This window comes from Arvicola amphibius, chromosome 12 (genome assembly GCF_903992535.2).
Source record: "Arvicola amphibius chromosome 12, mArvAmp1.2, whole genome shotgun sequence".
NCBI lineage: Eukaryota > Metazoa > Chordata > Mammalia > Rodentia > Cricetidae > Arvicola > Arvicola amphibius.
In genome coordinates, this window is record NC_052058.2 from 135,621,451 (window position 1) to 135,647,674 (window position 26,224).

Genomic DNA, 26,224 nt, shown 5'->3' on the forward strand with positions numbered 1-26,224 from the left:
GCATGCATTATAGAATTTTTGCTTTTACAAACCCTAGATTGTTTTTCCACACATTTTTACTTCGAAATTCTAAACCCTAGTACCTAGAGATGTGATTTATTTAGAGACAGGCCCAGAAGAGTCAACTAAAGGGTTAGATGTGGTGTTGCATGCTTGTAATCCCAGCATTTAAAAAGTGAAGGCAGGAAGTCACAGGTTCTAGGCTAACTGTCACTATATAGCAAGAGCCCCACCCCACCCCCATACACACACAATCCTAACAGGAAGATCCAGAAGAAGCCTGGTTACACCTCCAGCCCGGTCACCTGTTCTCTAGAAGATAAGCACACAAATGTCTGCGGATTAAGCAGGGCCTTAAAAGATGGTGCTGTTCCACATCAGACCTGGAGTCTCAGTGTAGTCTCCAAGAAATGGATGACCCAAACCTCAGCTGCTTCTCCCACTCAAAGAGGGACCACTCATTCTGACAATGGACATCCCACAAGCTCAGTTATCTAAACTTCCTTTGAGAAGCAGACGGTGGCAGCATATGAGGAGGTGGTTTTCTTCTAGTGGCACATTACAGTCATTCAAGGGAAGGGCAGAAAGCAATAAACTTTGTGAATACAAGAAACTGAACTGTCCAGGCTCCTGGAAGTAGCACATACAAGTGGAACACATCAGCTGCTCAGGCAATTCTCTGAGGGACCGCTGGGCAGTGGCGGATGGTCGGTGTCTTGACTTAGGGATGCCTGGATTCCTCTCTTTACCATGGCAGAAGCAAAGGTGCAAGGATCTTTAGGATCCCACCCCTTTGCACGCTATCACACTGCCATTCTGTTTAGAATATTCGAGCTGTTCAAAGTCCACTTATTGAGCCACATAGCTGGGACAAGGAACTTAACTGCTTCTAGAACTTAGACCTGCCTAGAAATTTGCTTTTTGGTCACATGGTCTGCAAATCACATTGACTTAAATTACAAACGAATACGTTATTTTTGCCCCCAAGATAAAAACGTGACTACCATCCATTCATCTTACCCAACCCTTAGAGATCTTCCTCACCCTGTGCACATGTTTCTGTGAGAAGCATGCTCTGCGGGAAATCAGTCAAAATGCAACAGATACCTATCACACAACGGGGAACAAGTCAGATGAGAACCTAGGTCTAAACAGTCGTCTCCAGCGCATACACTGTCTGGCACCTTCTGTTGTGGATTGTAATGGCTCCCATTCAGATAGCAATGGTACTGTTTTAAGACAGCTTTACATTCCTGTAAATGGAGGACACTCTTATGCAGTAGTAGTGCAGTCCTTTGGATGAGGCACTTCTGGCAGCAGGTAAGACAACCTGAATTTACATGCAAATGCAACAAATGCAAGTGGAGAGACAGAGCAGCCTCCCAGAGAACTTGGAAAGCCTCACAAGGAACAAAGGCTCCAAATTAAAGATAACACAGCCAGTTTTTCTGTAAAATACTCAAATATGCTTTATGGCTACATGCTTGCAGGGGGAGATCATTTTCCACCTGTAAGATGTGCTTACCTGTTATAGAGGAGAATGTCTGGTTTCCAAATCTGGCCATCTGGGAAGCGAACATTCTTCACTCCAGGGTACTCAGACATGTTCCACTGCAAATAGTGATCTGTCCAAGACTGACAAAGATGGAGCATTAGCAGTATGTTGTCCCCTGGCTTACTTCTATTTCTCGTAAGAAGTTGCTAGAGAAGCTCAAAGCCCAAAAGAGTTCAGACATTATTCTACAAGTGAGCTGGCATCTATAAAGTGTAAGAAAACTGAGAATTAAATAATCCCTCCTAAAATTATCTAGAATGGCATAAAAATCACATTTGGGGACCTGCTGTCACCATGATCCCATTCAGATGGAGGTATTAAAGCTAATTCCAACTCACTGAACACCCCTAGGCATAGGCTTCACCTCCCTCGATAGACAGGTTACTTCTAACCAAATTAATAATGGTTCTGCTTTCAAAGTTTTCCCTAAAATGGCATTTTGAAAAAAATAAATTCACTTATTGAAACTGGAAACAAAACCAAACTATAGAAATGTCATTGGGACATTAACACCTGTTCTGCTGGGGCCCACAATTATTGAGATTTATAGGAATTAGAGGAAGTTCTGGCCTCATTCAAGTGGTCTGCTGGAAGGTCCTGGATACCAGCTAAACCATGTTTTGTAACCGCCTGCTCCATATGGATGTGCTTGCTTCTATGCTCCCCTTCATTTTTCTCCCCTGCTTTGGTATCAATGCACTTCTGTCTTACCCTTCACCCTGAGATGCTGCTCTGAGTTAATCATGGTGACCATTTTTGTGACCATGGGAGCTAGGGTTCCAAGACAACCCTTGAAGGCATGCTGGCATGACAGACAAGATCCCGTCTTCTAAGCCTGATGGCATGATGGCCAGAGGAGTTGGGAAGTGAAGGAAGGAGATCACCTAGTTGTTCAAACTTAAGAGTACTCAGTGGGACCAGGTCAAAGCTGACTCACACCTCCCATCTTTCCCATCTTGTCCTGTAGTCCCTGGTTTCTGAGTACACTCAGCTGTGGGTATGCCACAGCCTTGTGGCAGGTGACATCACTGCTATGTTGCTTGTTCAGCACTATTTGTATGTCTCCTTGCTCACCACAATCCAAACTTGTCAATGGGATGACAGAAAAAAAGCGATGACAGCTCTGTATTTAAGTTAACCACTGAATCAAGACTCAGTTGTATCATCAGACCTCAAAGAAATAACCTTCAGGCTTTCTCCGGTCGGGCTCTGTAAAAGTTTTCTCTGTACTCCAAGTCTTCCTCCATAGCAACACAGACCAGATGCAGCTTCTGAAAGTTATCTGTACATTCTAATCTCTCTGATGTCAAAGCCAACCTGACCTATGGGGCAGTGAGGAGGAATGGCTGCAAGCACAGATCCAGGCTGAGAGAAATTTGCTTGGAGAAAGTGTGAGCTGAATTATCTTCTAGTGTAAAATATGCCTCACCTGTAAGCAGCAGGGTAAAATCATGTGGTCTTTGCAGGCAAACAAAAAATGATGGATTTAGAAAATGATGCTTTCATTTTACAGAATACTACAGGACACAGCACTACAGTATCCCCAATATCTGACATATAAGCAATGGTGTAAAAAGCATGGGCAATGTGTTTGGGGAGTGCTAACACAACATGAGGCTTGAATATGAACTGTAAGATGCTTTTTGGGGAGCTTTCTAGGAAAAAATGTAGAATGAGGTCATTGCAGTCTGGTCTAATGTGTGAATGAAGGTGTGTGCTCAAAGCATTTTCTGCCACTTAGTTCTTGGATCTGTGGGGATAGGAGTCCAAGATATACCTTTCTATGGATAGCACCTGACAACCTTTTAACATGGCAGCTCCTGAGAATCCACAAGAATGAAGCAAAGACAGCAAGCCCCATAATGAAAAGAGTGTGTGGGTTATAAGGTAACAGAGGTAATGGGAGGTGATAATGCAGAATGCACCTCTATGCCAAGAACTCCTTACACAACTCTGACACCTTGGCATAGATGGATATTTCTCATCCTGACTACCAGTCCCCAAATACCTGGCAGCCACTTCCCAAATCACCACAAAAAAGCTTATATTAATAATACATGCTTAGCCAATAGCTCAGGCTTATTACTAGGTAACTCTTACACTTAACCCATAATTCTTATCTATGTTTAGCCATGTGGCTTGGGACCTTTTCTTAGCACAGAATTCTCATCTTGCTTCTCTGCATTTGCCCTTCTCCTTCCCATCATCCTTAGTTCAGTTGTCCTGCCTATACTTTCTGCCTGGCTACTGGCCAATCAGCATTTCATTAAACCAATTTTAGTGACAAATCTTTACAGTGTACAAGAGGATTATTCCATAGCACCTTGGCCCTCTATGAACCTGTCTTGAATTTGCACAGAACTATCTATACATGGCATGAGTACAGGGCTAGATAGAGCCAGGCAGGTGAAATACCCTCTCTTCCAGTTCTCGGTCAAGGGAGTCCAAGAAATGCCCAAATTAATATATGGGCATCCTTGATCATGCTCTTGATTGCCTCCTAGAACTTGAAGGCAAAATGTAATTCTGAAGATACTATACACTTTGGTTGGACATAGGACTTAGAGGAATTGCATTAGAGCAAACCTAGAAGCCTCTTCTTTGGAGACTAGCTCTCATAGTATATGAAGGTGCTACACAAGTAGTCAAGGAAAAAAAGCAATCAGTAGTCCTACCCAGCTGTAAAACCTGGGAACCACAATAATAACCAGCAAGGCAAGATATCCCCAATGGTAAAATAGTGACACTTATCTCTTAGGAGTAACCAAGAGCTCAATAATTAGACTAAAGGCCCATTAAATAGGAAGAAAGAAATTCATGCCTGGTACTACAAACCCAGTCAGCAAGCCATGGCTAGTGAGGTCATGGGTCCTAAAGAAGAACCTATTATTACCACTTGTCTAAACTGATATACTTTCTAATTGCATTCTAAATACTTAGGTTCATACTTACAGGTAAGTGTAGATCTCATCTCTTATCAAAGAAGCTTTTGTATGAAGCACACAGAGACCATCACAGAAACTAATGATTAGCCAAAAAGCAGAAAACAACTATTGGTGGTTTTCTAACCCCAACTGATAGCACCCCAATGCTCAAGGAACATCACAGAAGATGGGGCAGAAATAATTACACCACTTACTGATACACCAACATAGATAGGGGAAATCCTACTGAAGCATTTATCTAATTATTCTTTATCAATTGAAACTTTGGAGTCGGATATCAGTGTAAGAACCTGAATGTTCAGGGAAGTGGCAGCCCATCCTGCTGATAGAGAGACAATCTTCTCCAGGAACCAGTCCCAACAAGTCCTCTATCGTCAATGGTCAGTACTAAATACACACATACACATGAGCAACAATAAACAGACCCAGTAAGTTTCACTCCCTCTCCCTCTCTCAACTGCTCTCTCTCTCTCTCTCTCTCTCTCTCTCTCTCTCTCTCTCTCTCTCTCTCTCTCTCTCTCTCTCTCTCTCTGTGTGTGTGTGTGTGTGTGTTTGTAATAATTAAAGTATAAAGCTCAATAATTTTAAGAGGAGTGGAATAGGACACAGGAGATGTTGGAGGAGGATGGGTTGGAAATGATATAAATATACAATCCTAATGCATAACATTCTCAAAAAATATAATTAAAAATAATTTTGTTTCCTTTCAAAATACATTGCACTGTAATGAGAAATACATTTGGTTTTCTATGCATAGAGCTCCTCCCCCAAACTTTTATTTGAGTCTGAGTGAGAGGAATATCTTTTGCTAAAGTGGTCCATTGAAGTTTATGCTACTGCAGCGGCTTTGAGGTCAGGACTCCTCACAGTTTCAGGAAGAAAACTGGATTCCATGAAGGCAAACTGCCTGATGAGAGTGGAAATGCTCAACCCCATCTCATCCTCCAGTCTGGAATCAGGAGGTGGGATTGGGGATCAAGGGAGAGAAACTCCTGCACAAAGGGGAGGAGGTTTTAAAAAAGGAAATTCACGAATCCGGAACGTTCCAGTGTTTCTATAGAAGCTGGAATGCCCCCTTGTCATACCTTTTCACACTTTAGATCAAAGATGTCTGGCAGCCTCCCTAGGGATAAACCTCTGCAAAAGGATCTACCGAGCAGCTCTCTCCGGGGCTAGGAAGAGCAACTGGGACCTATGCTGGGAATCAGCAACTCTGTATTCTTCAGGCTGCTGGGATAATCTCAATCATGCGAAATGAAAGACACCTGGGGAAAGAGCTAACAAAATCTGCAAGAGATAGGTCAAGGAGAATTCAATTTTTTTAAAAAACTTTTTTGACTGTGGCATTTTGACTGGATTGAAAAATCTATAATTTGCAGAAAATTGACTTCAGAGTTGGAACACCCTGGAGAAAAGATTATGTGGATCAGATTTCAGAACAGAACTTAGTGAAGTGAAGCTGCAGGAACTAAAGGCCAATGCTGAAAACCATTCCCTGAATATTCATCTAACTCCGGCCTCACTCAGGCAACCTTCACTCCTGCCCTCTCAGCTCCCCTGGAAACTCTGGCCCTGTTTCCTTCAGTAGTGAGCTTCATTCTTGAACACTGTCCAAGACCAACGCTGGGTCAGGCCAGGCAGGTGAGTGGCCAGGGAACACAGAAATTAGAATCAATGAGTGGTTGTTTATCAATTGTCCCAAGGAAGCTCCCATGCCTGCCCTTGGTGATAGGCAAGGCCTCAGTGTCTGTCCTGCAAGCGGGGCTTAATCAAAGCAATGCCAGGTTGAGGCAAGGGTACAGTGACATAGATTTTCATTTCTTAACTATTTATATTTGTTTTAAACCCAAGATTCCGAAGGAGCCTTGAACATGCTGTAAAGAGGCACTTTCCAGATCAGTGCCATCACCCGGTCTCCTAAGGACACGAGTTGCCTGGGGAAAGGCTTACCCTTCACTGATGCAGGGACAAACGGTAGTGAAAGCACTGTCCATCTTCCCTTTGGAAGAGCTGGGCCTCTCTTTGTTTTTCATTTTGATAAAGCAGGATCATTCCCTTCTGTGACCTACACAGTATACCTACCTATCCATTCTTACAATATTCTGGAGAAACATCTGCACACAACTGCACATGTTTATAAGCACAGTGTGCTAACACAGGACAAGTATATAATGCATAATGATTGAATCAGGGTAATTAGCACCCTATCCCCTCAAACATTTATCAAGTCTCAGCGCTTGACCTTTCTTTAAATGAGTTAATTACACAGCCTGGTTGTAAATGGCTGAAAGAGGAAATGTGGCTAAGGCATTTCTAAGTGCTCTCCCGTGGCTGTGGTCAATGCCTTCCACAGAGTAGGCTCTCCCAGTGATGAGTTCAATAGGTAGATGCAATTTTAAAAGTGAAACTAGATATTTCTGCAAATGCAACTATTGATTTGAACTAAGCTCTGCTTCAAAGAAATCTGAAGGTCTCTAGGGATACTCTTCAGAGCACAGGTGTTTATTAGTGGAATATCTGAACTCAGTATGGTAATAGTTCCACTATAATTTTCCTGGAAACCAGTTATCTTTAAAATTACTTGCCACATCTGTGACATTACTGGAGAGCAATGAAGTTTTGAGGACCAGGAAAGTGGACATAGGGATAGATAGATATCCATCTGTCCATGGCATATGTGACTCTGTACACTGGCATGGTGGGGTATTATTCCAGCACCTGGGGGGCCAAAGCAGGAAAATCACTTCAAGTTCAGTGTCACCCTTAGTGACACAACAAACATCTAGCTACCCAGGGCCACAAAGATAGTTGTGCTTAAAAAGAGAGGAGGGAAGGAAGGGAGGGATAAAGGGAGGGGAGGAGAGAAGGAGGGAGGGAAGGGAAGGAAAGGATAAAGGGAAAGAGGGAGGGAAGGAAGGAGGAAAGGCAAAAGAAGGGAAGGGAAGAGGTGTCAATAGCTGCTTTGTTCCTCACAGGTCCCAGGGAAACAGTCATCATCTCCCAGAGTTCCTAGAACTTAACTAACATATAACATCCCATTGTGATGTAGGAGGAGCTGACTTAATCAACTTAGTCCCCACGGCCTGGGTTAATGAAGAGTTTTAAGTTTGTTCATTCCTTCAACAAAGGTTATTTAGTGCCTACTGCAATTGAGGCATTGAGCTAGGATCTGGAGGTTCAGTGGGGCTCAACCCCAGCACATGAGAGTTGCTAATCGAGGGTGGGGGAAGACCTGGAGGCAAGGGACATATGGACAAGTGGGCACTAAATATGACAGAAGGAGAGAAGTTTATTGGAGAAAGAGAGCAGCAAAGAGAATAAAGTGGGGACTGGAACATAGCTCAGTGGTAGAACATTGGCTCCCATGCTCTTCTCTTCCCAACAGTGAAAAGAGTTGGGGGAAGGGTGATAAACATCACAGACTGAATATAGCATGGGAAGGTTTGGGAAGAAGCAAGTCAAGAAGTGGTGTTTGGGAAGACAACAGAGGAAAGCAAGGGAACCCATCAAGTGGTTCTCTGAGTAGAGAGAGCAGGGCATGCAAAATCCCAGAAGATCATTTGTGAGCACCAGGTATGGATAACATCAAGGGAGTGGGGAGCAGATCAAGGAAGAAGGGTGCAGAGGGAATGTAAGAAGTAAAAGGAAAGAAGCTCAAGGAAGAGGAGGAAAATAGGAAAAGAAAGAGGGAGGAAAAAAGCAAGAAATAAAGACACAAAGAGGGAAAAAAAACCATGTAAAATAAACAAGAGACAAGGGAGCTGTGTTTATAAGGATCATTTGTGCCCAGAATTACAGTGGTATAAAGATTCCCCCTAAAGTAGAGGCTGACAGCTTTAAACCCTGATTCTAATATTTAAAATTTGATAGAACCTATATATTTACAGTTAAATAATTTAGATTAGAAATATATGTGTCAAATTAAAATTCAAGGATAAAATACATATTGAATATTCTTTTCCCAAATTGCTAACAGCCAAAGTGTTTCGGGGCTTGGGGGCTTGGTGATTTTGGAATAGTTTGCAAAGAGTTTGCTACATGAGCATCCCCGGTCTGAAAATTCCAAAGACCTCAAAATGGGAAGCATTTTCTGAGTGTCACTTTGGCAATCAGAATGCTTTGTGCTTCCGAGTAGTTTCTGATGGAGAACTTTCCAATCACCATATTTGATTCTCTGTATCCTTTCAAGATCCTCTTGGGACGCTAGAGCATGGAGCGTGAACATCCTGGCTAAGGATCCCTCAGCCTCCTTCAAATGTGCTGCTCTGGAGAATTCAGACAATGGAGAAGTACTTATGAGCTAGGGAGCCGCTACCACACAGGTCATCCATCTCTAGATGCAGCCCTGCGTCTGATTATTTCTCTGGCATGGAATATTTTGCAATGTCCTGAAATCATCCAGCAGTAAAAGACAAGCAATCACAGAGTTCTGCTGTTGACAGTCTTACGTCCTTGGTTCCAACCCATCAGACATGACAGTCTGCATGCAGTCCTCCAGTATTCTCAGCTGGCTGGGGCTGGGGCTGGGGCTGGGGCTGGGGCTGGGGCTGGGTTGGGGCTGGGGCTGGGGCTGGGGTGAGGGTGGGGTCAGGGCACCAGCCTTAGGTCTCTCAGGAACTTCTTTCCATGCAATTGCAGTTCGAGCACATGCACATGGGGCAAAAACAGGCAGGCCCCACAGCAAGGGCTGCCTCTGCCTGAACTTACCATTTGCAGCCAAATGTTAGTAGTTAAAACTTGGTTCTTCTCATCCTTAAAAAAAAAAAAAAAACAAAAAGAGAAGGGTGACATAAATATGGCTTAAGTGCTTCACAAAAGGAGCTATGATACAATGATTGGTGTACAAATCTGACTTTGGGGATCAGTGTTACATGTGGAAATTAGGATGCACCGTGTGTGTGTACATATAGAGTTATATTTCAGGATGTATATCTGTTGCCTCAAGTTATTAGGCAGCCGTTGTTACTAATGGACTTAGAGTTAGCAAGAGTTCCATTCAGGTGCCTTTTCTTCTTTGAATTGCATTTGTGCCTGCCTCTCCAGAGAGAGGCTTCTGTGGTTTGGGAGCTCAATTACTACCAATCTAATTAAAAGCCTTTCTTCTTTCCAAAGTCTGGACAGAAACCTCATTAGAGTGACACTGAATTTCCGTGCTGTGTAGCAGCATGGGACCGAAGCACAGAGCTTCAAACTGTAATCAACAAGCAGCAGCCAGTCACCACCTGGCAGCAGAGCAATGCAGCCAGAGAGGTCCACTCCAGGCTGCAGAGGAAGTCCGGCACCAGGCAGGACGCTGCCACTCTCCATCTGGATCTCCTCTTCTCCTGTCGCCTTTGGTCAGGTGGCAAGGTCTCTCTTTCCTTCCCACCACAGTATGAAGCCTCCTGCCCATACAGGCACATGTGCACACACTCATATATATACAGTCTATCAGTTTGCTTCCACAGGGGATGCTGACTACAGCTCACTACACAGAGGGTCAAAACACAAGTCCATTGGGCATCACACAAGGCTTTTCTACAAGTTATGGTCCAGCCAAGTTGGTATTCTTTCAGCAATTAATTATTGCTGGAGTTCCCACCACAGCTATCACGCTGGAAGTGGGGGCACGGCAGTCAGTCATAGAGTTAGTGCTGGTGTTCCCACCACAGCCATCACGCTGGAGTGGGGGCACGGCAGTTAGTCATACAGTTAGTGCTGGTGTTCCCACCACAGCCATCACGCTGGAGTTGGGAGCACAGCAGTCAGTTACAATTGCTCCTGACTTCCTGGAACATACGATGAGGTGGGATTAAGGTCTCGTGTGTAAAAACAACACAACCGTGCAAATGGTTAGAACTCACTGCTTTTGCTTGTATATGCTAGGATCTCTCAACAATACAGTATGTGGGTCCCCTCGTGTCCACCCTGTATACTTCAGCCACGACCATTTGTCCTTTGACCAATGCTGACAGCCCTGCCTGCCAAGGCACCATACAGACGATCCTGTGTCCAATCCTTCCTCATTTAACAGTACATGATGTGCAAGGTCAGCAGACCTCAGGTTCCTACGAAGTGGAGTTCTGAACTAATGTAGTCCCAAACTCACAGAGGTCTTGTGGGAAGATGGCATAAGTGAGCCTCTAGAAATACCTTTCCAGTAAGACCATGAGTTGCTTACAGGCAAACCCTTGAAAAGCTGCTTGAAAATTAGCCCTGAAGTAGTGTCTTCATCCCTCTGTCCAGGCCACTGTTCCCAGTTCCACTCAAGGCTAGTCTGCCTACCCTGCTTCCTGTCACAGCGTTGTGCATGGCAGGCCCCAGGTATGCCACCAGTCCTGACACAGCGTTGTGCACAGCAGGGCCCAGGTATGACACCAGTCCTGAATTCCCTTCCTTGCCTCCAGGCTGCATGCACATTTCCATGCTTGCCAGAAGGAAGAAGAAGAGACTAAGCTCCTGTGTTTTGAGACTCTGCAGATGGTGCTTCATGTCCCTCTGGTCTCCAGCAGAAGGATGTTCAGGCAGGACAATGCCCACATAGATGCCACTCACGGTGCCAAGATCTTCACAGGGATGAGCCTGTTCTTCATACTTTCTCCCCTCCCCATAAGTATCATCCACAGACACCAACTCACCAGACTACCATGCTGCATATGAACTCACTTAAGACCCACGCACCAGGGGACGCAGCAACCAATTAACTTCCCTCACAGTCTGGACACCACCTTGACCATGCACTGTAATTCTTTCAGAGAAGGATGCTATTTCCCTGGTTATAGGTGAGTGTAGTTCTCTGAAAATAGCATACCACATGTACGCTACAAGCAACAACAGCTCTAGGTCAACAAGTTGGCTGTGGTGGCACATGATTGTAATCCCAGAACTTGGGAGGTGGAGGCAGAAGATTCAGAAGCTCAAAATGATGCTCAGCTTTGAGCTCAGCTTGATTTACACAAGACCCTGCCTCAAGAATAAATAAAGCAAAATATAATAAAAACAAAATTACAGTTAAGAAGCAGCAACACAACTGAACACTGAAAACATCATAAGCCTAGCCAGGTGGTGGTGGCTCACACTTTTAATCCCAGCACTCAGAAGACAGAGGCAGGTGGACCTCTGTGAGTTCAAGGCCAGCCTGGTCTACAGAGCAAGTTCCAGGACAGCAAGGCTCCACAAAACCCCGTCTCAAAACACCAACAAATAAAGAAAGAAAGAAAGAAAGAAAGAAAGAAAGAAAGAAAGAAAGAAAGAAAGAAAGAAAGAAAGAAAGCCATGAGGCTGACAAACAGCAAGTACTGTATCTCAATTTGGAGGTTGGATGCCCAAGGTCACTAAACCGGAGTGTGGCTCTGGTACAGCTAGTGAGGGCTTCAGATCCATGGAGAGATTTCTTCAAGCTATCATCTGGCTCTTACTGCCACGAGAGGCTGGGCAACACCGAGGGGCACAGTCTACCTCGGCTCCTACCAGTGCGTACTACTCAGGGTTTTCTCCTGGGAAATAACAGTAACAGCTACCACAAAAGCTTCCTGAAACAAGCGAGGAACAGTGCCATCTAGTCAACAAGATGTCACTCGGTGCTAGCCATTGTGGCTGCATAGCTGCCACCCGATCGAGCCCTCCTGCAAGATATAACCTGGATCCCAGCACAAGCTCCTCACCGTCAGCTGACTTGCCCTCCATCATTCTGTTTTAACCTGGGCACATCAGTGAAAAGCACCCTTTAATCTGTGTGACATGCTTTTAAGGAATCAACCTTAAATTATGGTGCATCTGACGCAGCCTGCAGAGTGTTCCGATGAGGTCTGCCGGGCAGTCTCACACTTCTCCAGCCGTCACTCCTTTGGGAGTTACGAGGAGATGATACTTCACAGTATTTTACAAAACTCTGAGAAAAGCCATATATCAATCCCGTCTACATCCTAGTTTCAGAAAAGATATAAATTCACATTTGCTCAACGCTCTTATAGTTTATAATAAACATGACTTATTTTATCTATTTTCAGCCATGTTTTTATCTGAGACAATCCAACAAGGCTAGTTACTATTTTAAGTAACTGAAAATGTGCAGGTGGGCTTCCAAATTTCATTTTCTATGCCTGTTTGTTTTTGAATGCTTTTATATGAACACATACTGCCTTATGATCAAGAGACGGTAATGCATCCATGTGTCAGCTGTGAGACTGTGAGCAAACCTCTGGCCTTGGCTCACACAGTTAAGGCAGAAGGTGAGCCACACACTCTGATGATCCCCTCACTGTGTAGGCTGACACAAAAGAATCAAGAGTTTGAGAGTAGCATGGCCTACAGATTTAAGACCCTGTCTAAAGAAACATAAGCTGAGATCCAAATCATCTATCTCTTTGACCAGATATTATGTATTCTGAACTAAAATATCTTCTCGACCCATGTTGCCACAGTGAACACTTTGATAATGCTTGATTTTATGTCAACAACAACAACAACAACAACAACAACAACAACATACTGACACTTGATATCTGTTCCAGACAGAAGATCTCAGAGAGCAATCTGGGATGCCTTTAGGGCAATAGTTCTCAACCTGCGGGCCGTGACCCCTTTGGCAAACTTCTATGCACAAAAAATATTTACATTAAGATTCATAACTGTAGCAAACTGCAGTTATAAAGTAGCAATAAAAATAATTTCTTAGCTGGAGACAACACGAGGAACTGTATTAAAAGGTCGCAGCGATAGGAGGGTTGAGAACCGCTGCTCTAGAGGTTCAGCGAGGTTAAAACTTCTTCATAATCATGACACATTACTTCCCTCATTTCCTTTGCTTGTGAGCAAAGGACAGAGTTCTACTGAGGTTACATGCTGTGGTAGGTGATTGGCCTGAGGCTAAATACAGACACACATAAGAATCATCTACTAAACAAATTACTAAAGAAAGATTTGCAAAGGGTTATGTGTTGGAAAAGTAATAGTTTTTCTGGAAGTAATATTTAACCTAATAAGGTTATCATTATAAATGAATGAAGTTTACATAGTTTTTGCATATATATATACATATACATATATATATATATGTATATATATATATTTCAAAAATTTCGGCCGAGTAAAATGCTGAAAGCTATAACACATACACATAGACCTGAGGATCGGGGCTAGAGAGATGGCTCAAAGGTTAAGAGCACTGGCTGTTCTTCCAGAGGTTCCAAGTTCAATTCCCAGGAGCAACAAGGTGTACAGGCAGGTGTGTAGACAGGTAGATTACTATATACATGATAAATAAATAAAATAAAAAACCTAAGGATCCTCAAAACCTTTAAGAGAATAAAGGAGTCCTTAAGCATCAAAGACTGAAGTCCACTGCAAGAGGCTTGGCATTCCCAACACCCCCTGGTTCTCACCCGCTGGGCACAGAGAGAGCTCTTTCCTCGCTCTCAGGCTAGACTGTTCAAGGTCTTGCCTAGGAATGATGAGAAAAGTCTGGAGATCTCAGGCAGACCTGGGCTTTCCCACTCACTGCCTGCACAGACTCCAGTGGCTGCCAAACTTTGTCACGACTGCTTCCTTATTTGCAAACCCAGAAGTGACAACGGCAAGAAAAGTCACCCACAGTATCTAGAACACAGAGTCACAAAGAAATTCTCCACAGTTCAGTGACCAGAGGAGTGACTGCTAGCACAATGGAGCTCAAACACAGAGTGGCCAACTTGCTAGCATTTCCTCTACATGTAGCAGCTTGTGTTTGGGGTAGCTGTTTTACTCTTGCAAGACAAGGCTTAGAAACTAAGTGCTTAGCAGCCCCATTTCATTCTCAGAACTGGTAGACAGGTAGATAGTTACTTTGTGACAGATGAATCCACAGATGTCCTTTTTTTTTTTTTTTCAATAAGTGCAGTAGAATGCCTGATCCTTGGATCCTTGGCTACTGGATCTTTATACACAAGCACCTAACACAGGGGAGAGCTTCACCAAGGATTTTCCCCAGTGGAAACAGTGTGGCTACATCCTGAGAATCTGAAGGAAGCTGGAAAACCAGCTGGAAAACCCTTGAGGCAGACTGCAGCCCTTGAGAAACTACTGCAACAACAGCTTCTTGGGCGATTCTGAATTCTTTGATTCTATTTTTAACGATCAGAGCCAATCATGCATTGCTCGAGAGCACTGTTTTTAGGAGTGATGCAGAAGAAAGGGCTTAAGGGATTTTTAAAAAATCAAAGCAGAACATAACAGATTTTTTTTTAAACATTTCCTACTTAGTGGTGGGTGTTCAATTCCTTGCTGACATCATCCACCTTAGAAAAACCCAGGAAAACAAACTAGAAACCCAGCCAATCAGGCTGACTCCTTCAGGCTGGATAATTGCAAACATGCAGAGGCAGATGTCTCCTGGACAATAATGAACTGTCGTCTCCTCCACTTTGAATCTCACTCAAGATACTGAAAGGGAACAAGACACACAGCCAAGAAAGTGCTCCCACCTCACTGCCTGCACCCTCAAAGGTCCCTGAGTCAGATAAATCCACAGGTGCATTTTCAACTGCATGCGCAGGCTCCCTTCACTGAAGGCATTTCGTGTCTCCCACCAGGAACGAAGCCTGGCAGGCAGACTGTAGAAGCAGAACCTGACAGAAAGAAGAGCAGGCTTGGGGTGAGCAAGGCAGGGGCCGTGGGGATAGAAGACTGGAGGGAGAAAGGTAGAAAAGACACGCAGCTCAGATATCCTGAAGAGGGAGCAAGGGTTTCCACACGTCTATGCTGAAAACAGCCTTCTTTCTCAACCGGCACTGGGCATCCCGACACTGCTCACAACAAACGTGCAAAAGTGAAAGGCAACCGTCTTCAAGGGAGTCCAACACCCCGAGGCCTGAGAGACTAAGATTCAGACAGCATCAGTGAGGCCTGGGGCTTTTCCAAAGAGCTCTCTCCCATGCAATCCATCAAAGATCTGACATCCCAGAGGAAGGAGTCCCAACAGGCAAAAAGACAAATGGAAAAAGAATGAAGTGTGTGAACAGAAGTTAGGAACAGAATTTCTTTATCCGTTTGCTCAGTATCTTTCAAACTTTATCCTTATTTACCAAGCGATGCTGGGGCTTCCTCATGCTAACAGATGTTCTGATGTCTTGTCAGCCCTCTTGATTAAATTTTCTTTTCAGCTCATGTCGTCCTAAGCTGCTGGTTGGGGACTCACTCCCTAGCCTAGGCAGATCTTGAACTTATGATCCTGCTGCCTCTGTTTCCCAAGGATCACAGTGGACACTTTGACACAAAGCTTAAATTTGTTTTTTAAGTGAAACATTAAAAAAATCAAAAAAATCACACATAATGTATGGCGTACTTGTGATGTTTCTCTACATGATATATGTGTACATCATGTACTGTTTAAGACTCATTAAACATACCTATTGCCTGAAACTTTGCAGCAAAACTATACAAATGCTTTACTTGTGGCTTTCTGCAATGCACAGTGCTCTAAATGCACAAAAAGTCCAATGCACAATGCCATATTGGATTGTAGATGGAGCAGCAGGGCTGCGTCCCACCATCCGGCTAGTTTTACACCCGAAATAATTACACGGAAACTGTATTCTTTTAAACACTGCCTGGCCCATTAGTTTCAGCCTCTTATTGAATAATTAACCCATATTTAGTAATCTGTGTAGCACCACGAGGTGGCCGCTTACCAGGAGAGATCTTAGCCTGTGTCCATCTTCGGAGAGGAGAAGCATGGCGACTGACTATGGCAACTGCTTGAAGCGTCTGCCTTCTCTCTCCCAGAATTCTGTTCTGTCTATTCCGCCTACCTAATTTTCTGTCCTATTAAAGGGGCCAAGGCAGTTTCTTTATTAACCAATGAAAGTAACACATAGACACTCCTCCATCATCGGATCTTCTTACTCCACCTAAGTATCTACTGCCTAGCCTTTTCCCACACCTCTTCCTCTAGAAACAAGATTGAGAAGCAGCAACTTCTCTTGCTTTTTATCACTGATGTCTAATATTTCTATAAATAATATATTTATGGATTTAATAAACCAAGTAAACATGAACCAGGGTACAATTAAAAAAAAAAGAATGACAAGAAAAAGAATTCATGGCTATCATAGCATTAAAAATACAATTATGAACGGGCATGACATAATAAGATGAAAATTAAAATAAGTAACAAACTATGTTCACATCCATAGAATGATGGAAGAAGTGAAGAAGTAAACGACCCTTAGAAAGTGCTAACCTCAATAAGAAAAGAAAGGCAAACAGTCAGGAAAATAAACAGTCTAGAAAAGGCCCAAGCAAGAGGCCCAAGAATGCTTCTCAGTTCTTGTTATAAAACTCAATAAAATCTTGGATTAAATTAAACATGATTTAAAAAAATCAAGATAACAAGATAATGGAAAGAAATGAGAGGGAAATCTGCAGACCTAAATAAATAATCTGAGAACCCAAATAACACTATTACATAGTTAATAAGTTAGAAACAGAAAGGGACAAAACAGACAGCTAAAAATTGAGTTACTGGCATGAGGTAATCACAGTTGTGTAGATGGAAAATGGAGATTAAGTCAATTAGGCAAGAAGCCTGGGACAGAAGTGAAATCAAGAGGGCACTCCGGGTTGGCTCAGAGAGCACAGCACCTGCAGGGGAGTGGAATGTTCCCAGATGTAAACGGAGCATCTGCTCAGAATCCAGGAAAACAGCAGGCTTCATCAGCTGAATACCAACAGGTCGCTACATAGTATCTAAACACTATAGGCCGCTACACAATATCAAAAGGGAAATAAAGCAAATGACAATTTAAAAGTAACTCTTAGCTTACCAGAAAGGAAAAAGAAATCTCAACAACAAACTTAAAGGGAATATTTTTCCAACATCATATTTTTATTGATTATTTGGAAATTTCATACAATGCACCTCAGTCCCACTTGCTTCTCATTCTTCCCAGGTCCACCAACTCACCCTTTATGCCCTTTCCACAAAAGAAAAAAAACACCAAGTTCAATTTGTGTTGCCCATATCCTCATCGGAGCACCATCAAACTCCCAGTGGCCAGCCCCTTAAAGATAACTGAGTCCTTCCCCACCTGGGACACCAGAAGCCACCAGCTGTGAAGAGGTGCACTTGAACATCTTTATCATAATGTTTAAGGACTCTCTTCAAAGGCTTCATGTCTGAATGGTTTCTTTAAGAGAGTTTTACAAGTGTGTGACCTGATACTACAGTGGACTGCAAAGCCAGGAGACCTGTGCAGAGCCAGGGTGAACTGGGAGGTGCCTATGTGAAAGAAAGGACCCTTCTACCAAACCTTCACTCCATATGCATCTTCCTCACGGCACCCACCATATACTAGAAGAACCCACTTGTCATTTTAGTCTGGACACAAAACAAGAAACAGAATAGACTATTAATCTCCTAAGAATATTGTCTTCTGTCAGAGAATTCAAACTTAAACAGTCTTTAGTGCCTGAGAACTCTACAAACCATGGAAGGATCATGCAAGTAGCTCTAGACTACTAAAGCTATGAAGCTACCAACCAACAAAATAAACAAATGACCAAACAGAAGAATAAACAAAAATTAACTATGTTTAAAAACATTAAGATCTTTAAGGTATAAAATATAAAACATATTAGACAAAAATTATTTTTGACCAAGAGATTAAAAAAATAAAGTCTGGAAGAAATAATTCCAAAAAAATTAGATAAGCATATCAGGATGATAGGAAATGTTCTTCACAACTAAAGGGGAGGATGTCAAATCATTGGAACACATTTCCACAAATTCAGACTAAAGAAATAGGAAAAAGTACCACTGAGTAAGTACAATTAATACAATTAAATGCTTTAAGATATAAAAATATAAAATAATAAGATATGCAAAGGGAAATGCATACTTGAAAAAAATGTTTTCCAACATGAGAAATTTAGAAACTGAAATAAAATCTCAATGGATGTGTTGGTCAGTTTTATAGCAACTTGAACCAACCTAGACTCATTCAGGTAAGAGAAATCTCAATTGAGAAATTGTCTCCATAGCATATGCCTGTAGGCAAGTCTGTAGTACATTTGCTTCATTAATTATTGATGTGGGAGTACCCAGGTCACTGTGCCATCCTTGGGCAGCTGGTTCTGGGTGCTATAAGAAAGCAGGCTAAGCAATCCAGTAAGCAGCATTGCTCCATGGCCTCTGCTTCAGTTCCTGACTCTAGCTTTTTCCCTGATATGCATCAGTGATGAAGTATGACCCGACAACTATAAACTGAAGTAAGCCCTCTCCTCCCCAAGATGTTTTTGGTCATGGTGTTTTATCGCAGAAATAAAAAACCAAATATGCTGTGGGATGATGTAGGTGTGTCTTCTATCTATCTGATGATTTCATTGGTTAATTAATAAATAAACTGCTTGGCTTCATAGGTTAGAACATAGGTGGGTGGAACACCCACAGGAAGAAGGAAGTGAGGTAGATGGCTCAGGCATATGCCTCAGGCAATCGCCATGCCTCACCTCTCTGGGGCAGATGCCATGCCTCTCCTCAGGGAGCCAGACGCAATGGAGCCAGCCACCAGGTCAGACATGCTGAATCTTTCCCGGTAAGACACTACTCGTGGTGTTACATACATTATTAGATATGGGTTACTCAAGATGTGAGTAAGAGGCTGAAACTAATGGGCCAGGCAGTGTTTAAATGAATACAGTTTGTGTGTTGCTATTTCGGGGCATAAGCTTGTAGTGGGAACGGCGGGCTGTGTCCCGCCATCCGGCTAGCTTTACCCAAAATAATTACACGGAAACTGTATTCTTTTAAACACTGCCTGGCCCATGGTTTCAGCCTCTTATTGGCTAATTCTCATATCTTCCTTAACCCATATTTAGTCTGTGTAGCACCACGAGGTGTGGCTTACCAGGAGAGATCTTAACCTGCGTCCATCTTGGAGAGGAGCAGCATGGAGACTCACTATGGAGACTGCCTGAAGCGTCTCCCCAATCCTACTTCCTTGTTCCCACAATTCTGTTCTGTCTACTCCACCTACCTAATTTTCTGTCTCTTAAAGGGCCAAGGCAGTTTTCTTTATTAATTAACCAATGAAAGAAACATAGACAGATAACTCTCCTCCATCATTTCCCCTTTTTCTGTTTAAACAAAAAGAAAGGGCGCTCCAACGTGGTGACTAAATCCACTTAAAAACCTGAGAGGGCTTTAAATAAAGGAGAGAGAGAGTTTAACACAGCTTTTTGCTGTTTGCCTGGACGTGCCGTAGAGAGATTTCCTGTTTTGGCAATAGCGGCAGCGAAAAAGCTGAGTCATTTTAAAACGCGGCTTCCTGGTGCTCTGCCGCCATGACTGAGGCAGTAGCAGCTCTGGCTCTGCTCTGCCATGCTAAACTGTGCTGACCTCAGGCAGGTCTATCGTAATTGCCATAATAACAGCGCAGTTAAGGTTTAGACTTGGCTGTAAACAGGTGGTACCATATTAACTCTACATGGTGCAACTTAAGTTTTTAATAAGTGCTTAACCTTTTAAGAGTGCTCCTGGATAGTAAAAAAATTACAGATTCACAATAGGAAAGATTCAGACATAGAAGGCCTTTAAATGGGTCACAATGTTGGATAAATGTACGTAGGCTTGAGAGCGAAAGAGAAGAAAAAATATAGAAAATAAAGTTAATGCCTTTAAAAAAAGGTAAAGCTTTTAAAGAGACAGAATAAAGTAAGTGATAGAGTAAATATAAGCCACGTAAAAATGGAAAATTCACAGAGAGTCTGGATTATGTATTTTATTGTGTTTTCTTTGAAATTTTTGACTGTAAAGGAGCTAAATACAGAGAGACATTTCATTATATGGGCTGCCAGGCTAGACCAGAATGGACATTTTAATGGTATGACTTCAGGATTTGGATCTAAGAACATGATGCTTTGGAAAAGAGTTTCTTCTTTTGTTTTCACAGAGGATGAGACTCTGTGGATTGCTTCTATCCCAATATGGTATGATAGACCACGCCCTCCTGAAAGGTTGCTATGAACATCTTCAAAAAATTACTTCACTCAACTGCCAACTGAGAGGAACCTAGCACACAGGTTACACCATGAAAGACCTAAATAACAGCGCCCCCATTCAGCAGGAAACAGTTTGGAGAGAAAAAACTGCGCCCATTTTCCCAAATATTGCTTATAAATGTTCTTTTACATTTAAAGGGGGAGATGATATAGATATGAATAATTTGCATTGGTATGGATTTTAAGGTCAATTTTGTTATATGTATATGTATTTCTGATCTTGATTAAGCTATTGTGATTGTAGTTCATTTTAAAAACTGTAATGTATAATTAGGAAATATAGGTTGTTAATGGATAATCATTGATAATAGATAAGCTTGTAGTCATGTTATTAGATTTTCTAGATATGTAGAGATATATTTCAGTTAGATAGACATTCTTCATATCTTTCAAAGACTGCAGAATATGGCATTTAATGTTTTAATAACTTAGGGTTTTTCATGACAATGAGACATGTCTGCTCCTGGCAGCACCAATCTACTTCAAGAGGAAGATGGGCATCGAAGAGGCTACTTATGGAGTTTGTTAGCCATTTGGGCAAGAAACTGCTCTTGGCTGGACTGTTCCATAAACTGGACACAAAGAACCCGCAGAGAGAGGACTGCTGAACTTGCCTACAGGTAAGATTGTCTTTCGGGGTTCCTGATTCATGAAAGAGTCTGCGAGACGTTCTGCAGGACACAGCAGAAAGTGACTGAACTGTCTTTGGAATTTCCTGCTTCATGAAAAAGTCTGCTGGACACTATGGGCCTGAAGGCTGAAGATGGATGCCCCAACGGTACAGAGGAACTTTGGGTGACTGTCTAGGCAGCGAGTTGTCTCTGTCATTTCTAGAGTTTGAAAGTTACAAATGACTTGTTTACTTAGGTAATATTGTATCCTTCTGGAGTCTTTGATGGAGTTGAAGAATAAATAGATAGTTATAGATTTCCTTAGTTATGATAAAAGATAAAATAGATTTAAATATTGTAACTGTAATACTTGCTTGATAACTGTTTTGTCATATGTAATTTTGCTATGTTAAAGTTGAAGCCTTTCTTTTTTGTTTAAACAGAAAAAGGGGAAATGATGGAGGAGAGTTATCTGTCTATGTTTCTTTCATTGGTTAATTAATAAAGAAAACTGCCTTGGCCCTTTAAGAGACAGAAAATTAGGTAGGTGGAGTAGACAGAACAGAATTGTGGGAACAAGAAAGTAGAGTTGGGGAGACGCTTCAGGCAGTCTCCATAGTGAGTCTCCATGCTGCTCCTCTCCAAGATGGACGCAGGTTAAGATCTCTCCTGGTAAGCCACACCTCGTGGTGCTACCCAGATTACTAAATATGGGTTAAAGGAAGATGTGAGAATTAACCAATAAGAGGGTGAAACTATGGGCCAGGCAGTGTTTAAAAGAATACAGTTTCTGTGTAATTATTTCGGGTGTAAAGCTAGCCGGCGGCCGGGTGGCGGGATGCAGCCCCGCCGCTTCACACTACATAAGCTAGCAAGCCGTGCAGGAGCCGGGTGGGATGAAAAGCAGGCCTGCCAGCAGCTCCCACTACAGTGGGATTCCCCTCGGTATGCTGTGAATATGCTTTACTACCATTGGTTAATAAAGAAGCTGCTTTAGCCTATGGCAGGACATAATGGAGCTAGGCAGGATAACTAAACAGGAGGAAAGAAGGCATTGCTATGAGATGCCATTTAGCTGCCAAAGGAGAAAGACGTCAGACCTTACCAGTAAGCCACAGCCTCATGGTGATACATAGATTAATAAAAATGGGTTAATTTAAGATGTAAGAGCTAGTTAGAAATATGTCTGAGCCATCGGCCAAACAGTGTTGTAATTAATATAGTTTTTTTTTAATCTGGTCTAGGAAGCTGGGAAACAAAAGTACAGTCTCTGTTTACACTAACAGATAAATAAGACAATGGATTAGGAAAAATAGAAATGATAATCAGAAAGTGGAAGACAATGTGATATAATGATATAATGACATGGAAAACATGCTTTAACAAACAGACTAAAAAGATCCAATACACATCCACAAAAAAAAAAAAAAAGAGCAGAAGAAATGTCAAGGAAGGAAAGATTTCCAAAACTGGACAATCAATCCTCAGATCAAGAAAGTACAACATCCTCAAAAGGAAATGAAGGAATTAAAACCTAATAAAGTACATTTCTTTTCTATTCCAGCATGCAACAACTTTAACATCAAGCACTCCTATACTTAAAAGAAAAACACCAAACAGCCTGAAAAACCAATGGCTTTTCTCAAGACACAAGAGGCACTAAGGTTGCAGGGTAAAGTGTGACACAAAAATCTGCATGTCAGCAAATGCTAAAGCATAGCCTGGAGTTCTGAATTATAGCAGTGCTTAAATGGGGATTTGATAACCACTGTAACCTGAGTGTGAACTTGAAAAAAAGTAAGGATGACCATAGACACCAGATGCCATACAATTTCACAGTTTTTATCTCTAGGAACTGGACCATGCTCTCTTGGTAAATGTGCAAGATCCCTCTGTGGCTACTAAAAGCAAATACAAAGTATCTTTGGGAACAGAGTGTGAACTTGAAAAAAAGTAAGGATGACCATAGACACCAGATGCCATACAATTTCACAGTATTTATCTCTAGGAACTGGACCATGCTCTCTTGGTAAATGTTCAAGGTCCCTCTGTGGCTATTAAAAGCAAATACAAAGTATCTTTGGGAACAGTCTTCCCATAAGAAAAGCCTATGTTTTTGACAGAGCCTTGCCAGTCACACCTCCCCTCCAGAACACTGTAGCAGTTCTCTGGATGACAAGAGGACTACAGAACAATGGAGACACTTGTGAAGATCACAATTCAGAGGGGAGCCCAGGAAAAGAATGACATTAAGCCTAGGACATTTGTCCTAGCCCCTACAATGTCACCATACCCTAGCACCAGCATAAACAGTAACCATCCATGATAGGTTACAGCAAGAAGTTTCAGTTTTCTCAGGAAGGGAAAGAGAGAGAGAGAGAGAGAGAGAGAGATAGGTAGTTAGGAGGAGAGAGAGAGAGAGAGAGAGAGAGAGGAGAGAGAGAGGGAGGGAGGGAGGGAGGGAGAAGGAGAGAGAGGGAGAGAGAGAGGGAGAAGGGGGGAGAGAGAGAGAGAGGGAGAGAGAGTATAGAGGAGCTAGGAGTGTAGCTAGGTTGGTAGAGAACCTTCCTGGCATACGCCACATCCAGAGGTGGAAGTTCCAGCATGGTACAGTCCAGGTGTGGCAGCACATGCCTGTGATCCTGGAGCAGTTAGGAGGTAAAAACAAGAAAATCAGATATGAATCATCATCTACTACTCCATCTTGCTAAGGGAAAGAAGCCAGCTGAGAAAGTTACAGTGCATGGGTACAATTACAGGGCAGTCTGGAAAAGGCAAAAGGTGTGGTTTGTAAACAGCTGGGTGGCTATGAGGTGTGGGGGTCGGGATGAACAGGCAGAGCATGGGGGACTCGGTATGAAACAGTAACGGTGAGTGCAAGACAAACATTTGTCAAAATTCTCAGACCTTTATAGCACAGAAGAAGGCCAAATGTGCACATAACATATAGGAGGCACTGAGATGTAGGGAGGTCCAGTACCGAGTGCAAAATACGACCAAAGGTTCCAAACACATGACAAAAAAAGATGAGAGATTTTGATGCTTAAACTTCATAGGGTCTGAAAAAGTTCCTGAAACACTGTGTTTTGGCTGATGAAACTGTTCCCAGAAAGAGGAGATGGCTTGAAAATTATTTCTGAACCCACCACATACTGTTATGGGAGACATGATTGGCATCTGATATCTTAATGCTAGAGTGGGAAATCAAGAGAACGTATGTTGTAATGGATTAGAAGGGAAGCATGAATATACGTTTAGTGTAATAAAGACACAGATTTTACCTACAGAATGGTTATATGCATATATAAGTATATGTGAACTATACACAGTTACTCACACATGTGCACAAATATAAATATATGTGAGTTATACATATTGGTGTCTTTTCTCTGTCAGCTTAGAAAGTCTAGAAATGAAATCTCGGTATCACTCTGTCACCTGAATTTAATTTTGTTTTTCAATAATTCTCCAATAGAAAGATCCAGGGGTCTCTGAGAGATAGTTATTTGAGTGACTGACAAGCACTACGTATAAAAAAAAAATACAAAGCCAAAAAAAAAAAAAACCCCTGGAGCATTGTGCAAAGCCAGAAAGTATAAGTGATACCACAGTAATTATAGTGTGTGGAAGGAACACAGGAACACCTTCAACCAATGGCATAAGCTACTATTTGAACAAAATAAATATGGGTTGCAAGCAAGCCTACAAAAGTAATATCATTAAGTCTACATTGAATGATTTAATAAATGAATACATGAGATTCAACAGATAAATCTCTAGTGCAGACCAAGTCCAGATAATTATGTAACTCCTCTGCCTCTAAAGAGGTGGAATACATTATTCAACAATCAGCCATTTTTACCAGACTTTTTCTTTTGAGCCGCCCACCAACTCCCAAATCATGACACGGAGACTGATTAGTTTTGAATGCTTGACCTAGCTTAGCTAGCCCGTTTAACTTAAATTAACCTGTCTCTAGGTCTAGCTGACTGATAGTTGCCTGGCTTCTTGCCCTAAGCCTGTCTCTCATTCTCTCTTCCTTCTCTCCCTTTTTTTGAGCCTAGATTTCTCCTCCTCTTTATTTATTCTCTTTGCCTGGCAACCCCACCTATCCTTTCTCTTGCCTAACTATTGGCTATTCAGATTTTTATTAGACCAATCAGGTACCTTAGGCAGACAAGGTGAAATAGATGCAACACATCTCTACATAATTAAACAAATGCAGGACAAAGAAAAATAACACACCTTTATACAGTTAAAGGAATATTCTGCAACATAAACAAATGTAACACGTCTTTGCTGAGTTAAAATAATATTCCACAACAGAGAGTGGTTTCACACGGTGACTTTATTCCAAAGAGTATAGTATGGAAAATAGAGGAGAGAATAAGTTTAGAGTGGAGAAACCTGAAAATGCAATGCTTGCCCCAAGATGACAAGATAGATCAATAGGTTCTATGAATAGTATGTGTCCATTTTTCTTATTTTTAAAATTATTTCTCTATTTTTATATCATAACATAAATGCATCATTTCCTTATTCCCTTTCCTCCTTCCAAAGCCCTCCCATATGCACTTCCTGGATTCATTTCAAATTCATTATGTTTTTCATTACTTTTTATTAAATATATAACATACATATTTTCTTAAATACATAAATAGAACCTGCTTAGTGTATATAATGTTACTTGCATATATTCTTAGGGCTGATCATTTGGTATTGGATAATGAATTAATGCATGCTTCCCCAAGGAAAACTATTACTCCTGCTCCCAGCATTCCTAGTTGTCTTAGTTTTGTTTAGGGTTGAGGCCTCCTGGGCTTCCCCTCCATTCCCCCCATCCACATTAGCATGTCTACTTGTTTTTGTTTAGAGCACATATGTGTCCTTTAAGGATATGACTTTTCCTCTATGGCTTGTCTCAGTCACAGAATTCCGGTCTCACCTTGATCAAAATGCCCAACAATTCCCAATGGAGAAACACTTCAATTTGTCTTCCCAGCACTCCTTGAACATGTCAAGCTCACCAAAAATAAAGCATGAGAGAGTGTACAAAAGAAAAGGAGCCTATATAGCTCTGATGACTGCGAATAAGAGGG

General features: G+C 42.1%; 1 protein-coding gene across 1 annotated transcript in view; it reads right to left on the reverse strand.

Moving 5' to 3' along the window:
* Chrna7 (cholinergic receptor nicotinic alpha 7 subunit) overlaps positions 1-26,224 on the reverse strand; it is a 119,095-nt gene that overhangs the window by 57,154 nt on the left and 35,717 nt on the right. The window contains exons 3-4 of the mRNA XM_038314045.1: positions 9,208-9,252; positions 1,526-1,635 (exon numbers count right to left, since the gene is read on the reverse strand). Coding sequence (XP_038169973.1) covers positions 1,526-1,635; positions 9,208-9,252 — 155 coding nt within the window. The remainder of the gene's footprint in view (positions 1-1,525; positions 1,636-9,207; positions 9,253-26,224) is intronic.